Source organism: Tachysurus fulvidraco, chromosome 3 (genome assembly GCF_022655615.1).
Source record: "Tachysurus fulvidraco isolate hzauxx_2018 chromosome 3, HZAU_PFXX_2.0, whole genome shotgun sequence".
NCBI lineage: Eukaryota > Metazoa > Chordata > Actinopteri > Siluriformes > Bagridae > Tachysurus > Tachysurus fulvidraco.
Genome location: NC_062520.1, coordinates 17,389,102 through 17,401,843, shown reverse-complemented (window position 1 = coordinate 17,401,843; position 12,742 = coordinate 17,389,102). Strand labels below are relative to the sequence as shown.

Sequence of the window (12,742 nt, the reverse complement as noted above, 5' to 3'; positions counted from 1 at the left end):
GAAAAACAGAATTACAGAAGTAAAAACAAATTTTAAAAACCTGAGTGTCTAATTTCATATTAAACAACACTCTGGATGGTGGTTAGGGAACGAAATGTGACGCAAACATTCAAATGACCCAGTGGGGAATGCCTCGGCTCTCTCCGCTTTCTCCTCCATACTGCTTCACTGGCATCTCGTTAACCAGCTTTATTTCCTCACTAATGGTGGGTTAGATAGTTAGATATGTTAGTTAGTTAGCATGTTTTATTCCTGAATGATTCCTAATACAAACTGAAATCAAAACTTTGGGAAAAATCAGCTCAGATTAGGACAGAAATCAGATTTATATGCAGGGATTAGAATGAGGGTCAGAAAAGAGAATATGATGTAGTGTAACATTATAACATTTAAAGAAAAGAACACGTGAGCTGAAAAGATTAAAGTATATATACATCCTGACTGGACTGGAAATAGCTGACTTAAAGCGAGGAAACGTTGACTGTCAGAGAGACAGAGAGGCCAAAGGGAAGGTGATCGCTTCATTAGTCCAATACTGCTGCTGGTTAGTTTACAGAGACCTGAGGTGTACATCTGCAGTGTGGAGTTGCATTTACATATAGCCTTTAAAATGCCAACAGGATCAGTGTTAAATCCAGGGGGTCTATGAGGCTACACATACTTACACCAATACATCACAGGAGTTTCTTCTTCTTATTATTATTATTACATAACAAAGAGGTTTGTACTCCTCACACTACCTGTACGTGATATGCTTGTGTTGCCACTTCTGTCCCGTGAGTGCGTAGCGTCGTTTCCGTACACTGAATCTGGAGGCGCCGCCAAGCTGGTCTGGTACACCACAGCGAGGCTTCTTCATCCAGCTACAGCACAGACAGAGAGGAAGATAAAGAGAGAGAGACCTGGATTACTCTCCAAACAAAGCGGTCAGGACATCATGATCTTTGCAGCCAAGGCATTAACAGATACACGTAATTAAAGAAATAAATAAATAAAAAACACAAACACGAGGGACAGAGTAGAACATTCCCAAGGTTTCTGAGGAATATGAAAGAATCCACATTTTCCATTGCTTCAGCTAGCGATAAAGAAAAGAGAGTACTCAACATCTAAGCCACACTTCTGACTGAGAGAAACTGTCCACTACAGTCTATGCTCTGTGTGTGTGTGTGCGCATGCGTGTGCGTGTGTGCGTGTGTGTGTGTGTGTGCGCGCGTGCGTGTGTGTGTGTGTGTGCATGAGGATTATTCTGTGCCTGAGATACCACTCAAAGACATTTCAGCATTCCAGGCATAACCAAGTTCAGGAAGCACAACTAGCATGTGTTTGTGTATTTGATCCTACTCAAAAACCTACTAAAATAGTGACATCATGTGAAGTGTCATGGTTAAAGACTGGCCTGTCTTCTGACAATTTATCAGTTCACCCATGGAGAACACACTCAAAACCCTGTCAGGATTCTCACAGAACACGATCAAATAATTCTAGCTTCTGAAATATTAGTATTTTCTCTAATACTGTTATCATGATCGTGTGATCATAAGAACAATATACTGTGTGTAGGTGTGTGTAGGAGTGTGTATGCATGTTGAGTAAGACCTCGCTCTCATTCAAATTTTGTTCCTGAGCATTTCCTCAGCTGAACAGTATGTACAGTAGTGTTAGGGGGACAGATGGAGAAGGAGAGGGGAAAAAAATTCTATTAGCTGGACCATTTGCTAAAGTGGTTGCACACCCAAATTGGTTGTCACTTCATATACAGATGTGAGGGTTAGGGTTAAGTACGAAAGAATGACCATAGTGTATGTGCGCGTGCACACACACACACACACACACACACACACACACACACACACACACAAACAAACAACAAGCAACGATCACACAAGAGAAGAACTGGTGCCTCACCTTATCGTGTTAGCGCTACGTCATTACATAGAAGCAAAAGGAAACAAAAGGACACACAACAATTAAGATATTAGAGGCACAAAAGGTGTTAGCTGTTGATACATCACATTGTGAGGAGCGCTTAGTAGATTCAGCACATCATGAGTACATATAAATATATAAGGTGGACAATTTGGGCCTCGTGGCATCAAGCCCAATAAAGGAGGCACAGCAGCTCATATACAGCGAGGACGATGAAGGAAGACGTTGGGCCGAGTAGATTTATGATAACATCAATCTAATAGCTCTGATCGACTTTGTGAGCCATATCAAATCTGAAGGCAGTTTATTTAAAAAAAAAAAAAATAATAAAATCATGTGACTTGTGTTATGCCTGGCATTCAAGTTCCTCTGCATCAGCAGGCAGTGGGAGACGAGAGTGGGCACTGAGCTGGGTGGCTTGATCCTGGTGTAGATCGGAGTTACTATACTTACTCTACGGTGTTCTTGTCGAGTGCACCGGTGACGTTGAGGCCGTAGAGCCGCTGCATGGCAGCGATAGCGGACTGCATACTCTGAGCTGAGCGTAGGACTGACATTCTAGGGTCTGTGGGGGGGAGGTAGCCATATCGCTGTAGCCATGCCTGTAGGACACAAAAGACACATGACAAAGGTCAATCAAGGCTCAACTACAGAAAGTACCGCATCGTTTACAGTAAACCTGAATGCAATAACAGATGATCGATGTTGAGAATGATCATAAAAGTGTGTCTAATGCTGTATATTTCATATCACTGTATATTTTGCAGTTTAGAGTCAATAAGAAGTGTGGTACAGTGTAAGTGGTGCCAAAAAACCTCCTGCCTTCTTTCAGAGTTGCTAGCATCCAACATCATCCCTGAAGGTCTTCTACCCACAGAATCATAGCGATATCAAAAAAGTGTGTTTGTGTGTTACATTACACATAACTGCACATTTTCCATTTCTTCATGCCCTTGTGGTTGTCTTTCCTATTAATAAAACAGCAAACACACATACACACACCACACACACACAAAGGCCATCTGGCATTGTGCATCACCTTCACACCAAGTCACCTCAAGCTACTTCGATGTAAAGGCAATGCAGTTATCCAGCTGGACACGAATCCTGCATGTTGAACTGAGCTGCAATCTTAAAAAATTCTCTCTACATTATTTCAAAACATTTCACCTGAACCAGAAAGCTTCATTATACATCCTCATCCTCCTCCAGCCTTTCACTTTGTCTCCCTTTATTCGTAGTTCTTGGGTTTGTGAGTGTGTACTTGGCCTTTTCTTCACTGCGCAGCGGATGGGAGATGCCTTCAAGCGGAGAAATGATACCAGCCTGCACTCTGCTTAGTCTTCATTACAAGACAAAAGCACTGGTCTAGTCTGCCAACGTGCTCCCGAGTAAATCAGAAACTCTTATCAATCCACTGCCACTCTGTCTGTAGGACGTAGATGTTCATACAGGGTTGAATTATTCATTTTTGTCAGCAGGAATCAAACACGCATCTTGTCTTTTGCTGTACTATCAAACCGGGTTCACCTTCAGAGGCTGGGTGTCTGGCAGAGTGAGCTATTGTTCACTACGAAAATTAGAAACCACGTATGAGCAGAAAAGATTGTACAAAGCCACTAAAGACTGTTTGAGTTGAATTTAAAGACGTACTTCTTCCCCTCAGTGTGTAATCCTCTCTTGCTCATACTGATGCAATCTACCAGTGTCTAGACATTTGGTTGCTTAATTATTCTGCTGGAGGCTTTGCGTTTCTTTTGGTTTTGGGAACACTTTCCGAAATAAAATAAAGAGTTTTTTTCTGGATCGCTGTATATTCATCTGTATATTGACCTGTCTAGTAAGTATTGCAAAGCACATGAGATTTCCCTTTAAATAGACAGTTTTAAAGGACGTGAGATATGATTTAAACTGCAGAGCCTGAGTGAGCCACGTTACAGTGGCCAGTGGCCCTTGTGCTGTCCTCACTGTCTTTGTGTGTGTGTTTGGTGCTACTCACCAGATCCCTGGCATAAATGCCAGTGAAATCAGGTCACCCACAGAAAGACACACAATCTAATTTATTTGCTTATAGACACTAAAGAGCTGTGTAGTCTGATGATTTTCACAGATTAAATATAAATAATCAGCAGACAAAATGAACAAGTCTGTTAAACTGAAAATGACTTTATAACAGGATGTGTTGCTTCATTCATGTCTTTGTCTTCCATCTGTTAATGTTTGGATGCAAAGTGATGAAGCGCTGAATAGAAGTTAAAAGTTAAGAGCTCACTGAAGCATTATAACTGGTGCCACTTTATTAAATGCTCCCTTTAAACCTGACATGCGGAAAGCTGTTTTGTGTGCACTACATTTATGTAACTCTTATCTGATGTGGCATAGATGTGTGTGTGTGAGTGTCTGATAAACCAGCACAAACATGTATTTTGACAGTATGGGTATGAATAAGCCCTGCTCCTTGGGTGGGCTGACGTCACAGTCTTCACCTCACGTCATATCATGTCTAATAGCAGCCCACATCTTTTGTTTAGTAAAATACACAAGCAACACAACACTACTTTTGTTTGAAATCTTAAATGATAAAACAAAAAAAAAAAATAAATTAAAAAAAGCTTAGAGAATGTGTGTGGTAGTGAAGACGTACGCCTGGTTTATACTTCTGTAACAGCAACTACAGTGTATGAGACTTTCACACTGGCAATTTAGTCAGAAACAGAGCATGGCTCACATGAAGGTTTAGTGATGTGAAACCAGCAAGCACACTACAGTACCAAACCTGAACCTGAGCTCTGTAGGAGGTTCGAGTTCGAGTGCACTGGACCTAAGCCATGAACCCAGCGAATGTGAACGCAGCTCGTACTCGGCTCTGCACTTGTTCAGGAAGTAAAGTAAGCTGATCATTCGCTTCCACATTACGTGCACCACGAGTGGCACTAAATAGAACCAAAGTAACACTCCATGTATAAAGGCTCATGAAGAATCCCGAAGAGCTAAATGCATGAAGCTCATTCTGAACCTCATACTCAGGGAAAGCCCTGCATGGACGTCAGACTTGTGGTCTAATGTTTGTTTACACAGTCTGTAGCTGGGTTTTGCAGATATTGCATTAATCTGGCCCTGCTGCAAAAACATGGCAATTGGCAGTAAATTAAATATACAGGAACACCCAGTGGTGACCAGCACACAAATACTCTGAGAGATGCAGTGACACAAATCATGCAGGAGAGAGAGAGAGAGAGAGAGAGCATGAGACAAAAAAAAGAGACTAGACAGTGAGAAACTAGACACAGAGTAAGAGAGCGAGTCAGAGAGAGAGAGAGAGAGAGAGAGAGAGAGGAGGAGCAGGGGACTGATAGATGATTTGGCTCATTGACAGGCCCCAGGGTCACTCCCATCACGCTTGTACACTTATTCACTATGTGATGTATGGTTTTCTTTGCTCTGCCTGTGTAAGGATGTTAAGTTGCACTGAACAGGTCAATAGTGTTTCATGCTCAGCTGTCTATCATTCAGTGCTACTGTAATTCGAGAGGATTCATGCTTTAGCTGCACACAGTGTTCAGCCATACCTTTTTAAATCCACCCTGAACTGCTGTGCACGTTAGACACAAGTTCGAAGTGTGTAAAATTGATTTGAAATAAAAGCACCTTGTGAAAGCTAACATCACAGTTTGTTAAGGTCAAACGACGCTGTTTATGTCTCGTGATGACCGAGGTCCAGGTGACTGAAGGCAGTGATGAACTTGCTGCTCAGTGAACTTGTGTGAACTTGCAGATATGATCCAGCTCAGATCAGTTCACTAACAGGCCAAAAGAGAAGTAATTAGCTCAGTGGAAACATCAAAGCAGAACCTTTAATGCTGCCAGAGCGCTTCATTAGCGACACGACACCATCGGAATGGTGATGCAGCCATGGCAACGCCAGACAGACTGTTGTCAATGGAAACAGGAAGCGCTTTGCTGGTGGCTGTCACCTCCCATATTCCTTGAGTTCTCCAAATTAGATTCAGAAAAATGCTATATAATGTGCTGTCTAATAGAACATTTTAACTGATGCATGCAATAGAAAGGGGAGGTGTAGTGGGGATGAGAAATGAAAATGAAAGGGTCACGAGAGCGCTGATCTCCAAGGCTAGATTTTCTACTTGCACTAATTTATACTCTCTTCATCTGTATTCTGTTTGCTTGGCAGTTTGTTCTCATTTATCCTAAGCATCACATCACATCTGTTAAGGTACAAAACAGTAACATATCTGTAAAGCTGGTAAAGAAAAACAATCTAATCCTAAAGTAGAGGCTCAGTGCTTAGTATGTTTGCCTCAATGAGTTTTATGACACAGCTTGTCTGTTGACAGACGCAGGTTTTAATCAGGCAGACTATTTGCTGCTTTACAGAAACTTTTGGCTAGATTTCCATTTGACTTTTCGATGAGTGTACTAACAGGTAACTAACATTAGGCTCAGGTTCCACACAATACTACCTCCTGTGAGCGACTCCATATTATCCAGGCTGTGAAAAGTGTCAAATAAAAACACTTCATAACAGCCTACTTCAGTGTGTAAAAATCAAGGCTTTTAATTCATGAAATGTCACTTTAAATATTTAAATACTTCCAAAGAATCAGGAGACACACACACATCCCTACAAACACACATGCGTGGGACCTCTCACACAACCACGGGCCCTGACACACAAACACACATGGGCCCACTCACACACGCACACGCACACACACACACACACACACACACGTGCGCGTGCGGGCCCTCACACACGCGCCCTCACACACGTAGTTTTATTTTGTATTACTATCCAATTACAATAGCTGCATGTTAAAACACAGTGTACATGAAGCCCTAAGACTAACATGCTGAAGGTTTGCTTCAGCTCCTAAGCGGTCTGTTTCAGTTCTGATTCACATTCAGTGTCATTTCTGAGAATGAAGTGTTAAGGAGTGACTACGCATACCTGCAGTCAGGCAACTGACTCAGTAAATGACTGCGAGTGTACCAGAAGCCACGAGTGCCCCAAACACACATTTTATTCATTGCTTGGTATTCAGCAGGCCTTTACAGCTTTTAAAAGACTCCAATAACAGGCACACAGGATCTGTGAGCTCAGCATGTACATGTGTGTGCACCCATTAAACAGCGCTCACGTCTCTGTCCTCACACAAGCTAAATAATTCAGCAGGACACGTGCCACATAGTGCACACAGAGTCCCTATGACAACCACCCTCCCGCGTGCTCGGCCACACTGTACTTTTGGGCAAATGTCAAGAAATGCCACAGCCCTTGTAGTGACTAGCGCTAGTCTCACATTACACAGCTACAAAAGAGTGAAATCTGAATTCCAGTTTCAGAATCTTCCCTCATTGCAAATCAAATGTTGACAGTTCAGGGCAAACATTAAAAATCAGACACGTTTGTCTACCAAAGGCTTTTTAAACACCACATGTAAAGTGTGGCACAACAAAAGCACAGGGTGAGATTTCATTGAGCATACAGCATCATGCAATGAAAGCTATTTGTCATGAGTGCCGAGTGTCTCATGTGCCCATGTGACTGTGTTCATCACCACTGGAGCTTCCAACAGCAATCAGGGTTGAATTGTAGCAAACAATATTTCAGTGTCTCTCAGCTGCTGTCCACTGAGCTAACACAGAGAGAGAAAGAGAGCAAGGTGAAGAGAGAGAGAGAGAGAGAGAGAGAGAGAGAGAGAGAGAGAGAGAGAGAGAGAGAGAGAGCAAGGAAAAGAGAGAGAGAGAGAGAGTCAGTGAGTGGTAAAGTGGTGCATCTTTTCTAGTCTAGGCTTTCCTGCAGAATTTTTTGCAAATCCAAACAGATTGTCTCATACTGCAGATTCCTAATGAACTTGTTTATACGTTATGTGTCCTAATGTCTCATTTGTACAGATCTTATCCAAAGTCGTGCACGTGTGTAGAGTGAGATTTTGTGTCAGTGTTACCATAACAACAAGGAAGGCATGCATCTGGTCAGCATGTTTAGCTGTTTAATCACATCACACTGCTTGTGTTGTTAACAAGTTTTATATGATTTCTGCATCAGCAATACGTCATCCAAGTGTGAATACTGCATGGACAGCGAGCAGCGTTTGTGACCGCAGTAAAGTTGCTTGCATTTCAGCAACAAGGAATGCTCTGGCTGTTGAGAAAAAAAACAAAAAAACAAAAACAAAACAGCACTATATAATGCAATCCAACCTTACAATGCACGGACAAATACAGACTAGATAATTAAATGAAACAGACAATGGTTTACAATCTTATTATTCTTTTAGTTAATGGATTATTAAAACAACAGAAATTGTAAAAGATAGCAGAAGAATTACAGCAATCTGTTTACTCTATACCAAATATAGCCTACATCATGATTAACATATCAGTTTAATTATTAAGGGATTATCAGGTGGCATGAACAAACAACTACTAAGTTTTTACTTTACCTATCCACTGTTTTTACCCATTATGAGGCAGTGTGCTAGGTAAACACACTGACATATCATAGGCACCCCAGGGGCTCACACAAATCTGTTCTCCCAGTAAAGCCAAGCTGACGTCAGAAAGACCATGTGTGAGCGCAACATGCTGCACTGAGCACAGAACACAACTCCCTGTCTTTCTTTCCTCTCTCACTCCTTCTCTCTATAAGCACATGATGACCCACACCGTAGAAACAGAATGTACACACACCCCCCTTGCAAAGTGGCTAAATGCCAAGTTCAAGCTATGTTTATTGCTTAACAACCAAAACCCTTTCTTTAGGCATAAAAGACACAGGGTTTGATTTTGTCACACAATGCAATTAAACTGGAACACCCAGGCTGACAGGGCTCTAGTAGCGCCTTGCACAGTTCAGGAAAAGCATAAACGAACTGGCATATGACTGACGAGGGTTCTCAGTAGTGGGTCTGCGTAAGAAACACAAGAAAGAGAACAGCCCTGGGGAGGCTGCCTGTTCTGGAGACACTCTTTAAGCAGTTTATTTCCCAGCCATAAACACTGAAACATCAGTTCCTGCCACATCATATAAACATTCAGACGGGTCATGGAGCAAAACAATAAACCTCTGTGTTCATTCATGACCCTTTAAAGGAGAGTTAGATGTTGTGTTGTCCTCTGTGACTGAGCTTATGCCACGTCAGCATCTGGTGTCACACTAGTGCCTTTCAATAATTCAGAGAGATCTTGAGAAGCTTGAACCGTCAATCAGCATTGTGTGGAGAGAGAAAAAGAGAGAGAGAGAGAGAGAGAGAGAGAGAGAGAGAGAGAGAGAGAGAGAGAGAGAGAGAGAAAGAAAGAACTATACCTCATTTTTTTCTGCATGCATACATGTTCATGTGGATAAAGTTTAATGAGAGACTGAGTGACTCCCACCAGGCTTTGACACCTGATGCTCAGCAGAATATAAGCACACTGACTCATTCATGCAAAACCACTGCTTCAGCCACAGAAAGATGCAGAAAGGCAAGGTGCTGTTTTTTTCCCCTCCACATCTGATAAAGTGTGAAGGAAGGAAGTCGCCCACAGTGCAAGTAAAGCTCTTTATCCCAGCTCCTGCTTCTTTGATTGTTTTATCATAACATCAACAAAATGAAAGATAACAAACACTAAGGAAAGAAGACACTCACTTTCCCTCTCTCTTTCTCTCTCACTCACACACACACATACACACACTCCCATTCTGAACAAAGTGACATTTTAACTCAGAATCTGTTGGAAGACAGCAATGATATTTAGCTAATGTTGTGCTGTTGAAAAAGACAGATGGCATTATTTCTTATTAAGAATAATATTGTCAGAAAATTTGCAGCAAACTGAATGTATTAAAATGAATTAAAAGACTGAATAATGTAACAGTGGGACCTCCCCCTCTACCCCACTTTTTAATTTCATGCGTTCAGTCAACCATGATATACAGAAATGACTTTGCTGTAGTTTGTGGTCATATTTAGTATTTTCTTTTGCCAAAGCCAACTGCAAAAAGTGCTGGCGAGATAACGAGAATAAAGCTTTTGCATGCATTGTCTCTTCTTAATACTTGTCTTTTTTGTTCACACTTGTTAATATCTATCACAAGCAATTAATAATGCCACACACAAAATAAATCTACAGGGAATGAGTGTTGTTTGAGAATCAAAGAAAATAAAAAAGCATTCGTTATGAAATATAATTAAATATTTCAGTGCCATCACAGCAGAATGGCCCAGAGAGAAGGAACAGCTTTTTAGCTATAAGCAAGAAGAACAAAAGGTGTGAAACTGTGAGAATAAGGACAAGGAAGCATGGAAAGTTATACAAGCGATGTGCAACCAACAGATATTAGACTGCAACCCTATGAGAAATAGCAGGCAAAAGAGTTAAAACCCAGAGCTCGTCCTTTATATCTAAAGACTCCCCATGTGTCTATAAAACACAGCAACAAATTTAAGCCAAGAGATAAGTGAATACACACCATTACAATTTAAAACGCTTAGCATTTTTAACCCTATGTTTGGAGTGTTTCTTTCTATCCCTCTCTGCAGACTCAATACTGATTCATGAACGTTAGAAATATTCACTGGGGCATCTTGGCTGATAAATTGAAAACTGATCGAAACCTCAGACGCTGACATTGCCACTCTACACACGTCTAGTTCTCAAAAGTCTTTCATCACCGCGCTGAAAAGTTCAAACCACTGGAAAAAGTGGTGCATGTGTTGCCTTAAAATAGTTTGCCCTCAGTCCTCTATTTTGGTGGGAGATCATCCCACTCAGTTCCTAAAATATATATCTTTCAGTGTGAATGCCTGCATGCACGACTGATTTCCAATGCAATTTCCAAATCCAACTGAACTGTAAAGAAACCCAGGATCAAGAAGATTAAGTTGGGGTTTCTTTTGTAATTGCAAAGTACACAGACATTTCCTTTTCTTCTGCCTAAAGACACCAATATACCGAGGTCACGTATTCTTTTCTGCTTAAAATCGTTCCGACGTCTCAGCTCTGTTTTACATTTTAAATACAAAGCAGGATCATAACATTAATATCATAATCTGCCTTCTCAGATGAACAGGTCATGTAAATGAAACCAAAGCACAAAGCCTTTTGTTCCTGAATTAAACAAGATTAGAAGGAATCGAAATACACCCGGTGTGTCACCAGCACCATCCAACTTTTATCTTTTTGGAAAGGTTAGACGACTCCTCTCTGGTTACACGGATGACCGAATGGACATCCAGTTGTATCAAGTCAATTCATTCCAGCAAGGCGCTGCTTTAACAGATTAAACAGACAGCATCAAATCCAGGAAAAAATGAACTGTCAGGAAAATATCAAGATACACTTTGGCTGTCTTTCCACTACTGGCCTTGTTAAACAGGATAACGCATGGATTTTGTAGGAAGCTGAGAAAGGAGCACAAAGTATCGTGTGTTGTTGATCCAGCATATGGTGTAGTGTTAGACAACAGACTCTTGTGTTGTTGTCTCATCTCTGATATCATCTGGACATCACACACCTCCTTCCTGACAGCTTTAATCAGCGACTTGTGGACTTGTTGTGTTTTGAACCGTTATGTCAGCTGATTCTTATCAAGTAAAGCTACTGACATAGGAAACAAAACAAGCCTGGATCTCTAACGGGTAACGACTCAAGTTGCGCTCAGTTTTGAGAAGTCTAACGCTGCGTCGCTGAATATAATAATAATAATAATAATAATAATAATAATAATAATAAAGAAGAAGAAGAAGAAGATAAAGAAGAAGGCAGGGTTTGGAGTATGGTGTCAGTATGTTTGTGAGGTCAGTGCTCTCCTTACCTCCACACTGAAGGGCTGCTCCTCTCCGTAAACACCACATACAATCCAAAGCACGAACTGCAAACCCAGCGGCCCCGGATAAACGCTAGTCAACCGTCTTCTAGCATGAAATGCTAACAAAAACATAATGTACACAGGTCTGGCTGTTTTTTTTTATTATTAGTATCAACAGTCAAACATAACCGGAAGGAATAAATCCCCGTTTTTCAGTTGGTCGGAAACATCGGTGAAGAGGAGGATGTATGGAGGAGAAATCCGGAGGAACGCCGTTAGCCTCAGAGTCCCTGCGTCGTGTGTGTGCCTGTGCGCGTGTATGCCTGTGCGCGCGCGCATGTGTGTGTGTGTGTGTGTGTGTGTGTGTGTGTGTGAGTGTGTGAGTGAACTGGCCGCTCGCCTCCAGCACGCCCGATATGATGGTGATGTTTTGTGCTGAGGAGTATCGAGGACACAAGCTTTACTGCGAGTTTTCATCCGTTTTCGACTGGTCTTCTGCGCATGCGCAATACACACACACACACACACACACACACACACACACACACACACACACACACACACACACAGAGGAGACGCGTGTAACAACAGTGCTGCTACCTAACACCTACCTCAGTCAAACCACCTCAGATGTACCATACAGAAGATAACACTGATGCTTTACAACAACAGCAACAACAATAATAATAATCGGATTAAGATATTTTAAATTGTAATTATTAATTTTTATTAAGAATATACAAATAAAAAATCGATTGCTATTTGTTATAATTACAATGTCTCACACACTGCATGCTATATTTCCTTTATAACAAATCCTACAATGTCAGCTGGAACAAATACACACACCATCTCCTCTAGTGTGTAGTAAATCTAAAGACTCCCTGTGTGTCCATAAAACACTGGAGCAAAGATGATCCAGAACCACATCAAAGCTGTAAAACCACACCACTGTACTCTTCAACACCTCCACTGTTTAATCCTGCAGCCTTATAGAAT

At 41.4% G+C, this 12,742-nt stretch overlaps 1 protein-coding gene across 2 annotated transcripts in view; it reads right to left on the bottom strand.

Annotated features, from left to right (window-relative positions):
* The window catches only part of LOC113644451 (matrix metalloproteinase-16-like), a 43,705-nt gene extending 31,472 nt beyond the window's left edge, over positions 1-12,233 (bottom strand). Inside the window, exons 1-4 of one of the 2 annotated variants that reach the window (XM_027149309.2) lie at positions 11,750-12,233; positions 2,383-2,531; positions 1,909-1,923; positions 741-863 (exon numbers count right to left, since the gene is read on the bottom strand). In XM_027149309.2, coding sequence (XP_027005110.1) covers positions 741-863; positions 1,909-1,923; positions 2,383-2,531; positions 11,750-11,875 — 413 coding nt within the window. In that variant the 5' untranslated portion in view covers positions 11,876-12,233. The remainder of the gene's footprint in view (positions 1-740; positions 864-1,908; positions 1,924-2,382; positions 2,532-11,749) is intronic. The other variant, XM_027149310.2, reaches the window with a different exon arrangement.
* Positions 12,234-12,742: the final 509 nt, after the last annotated feature.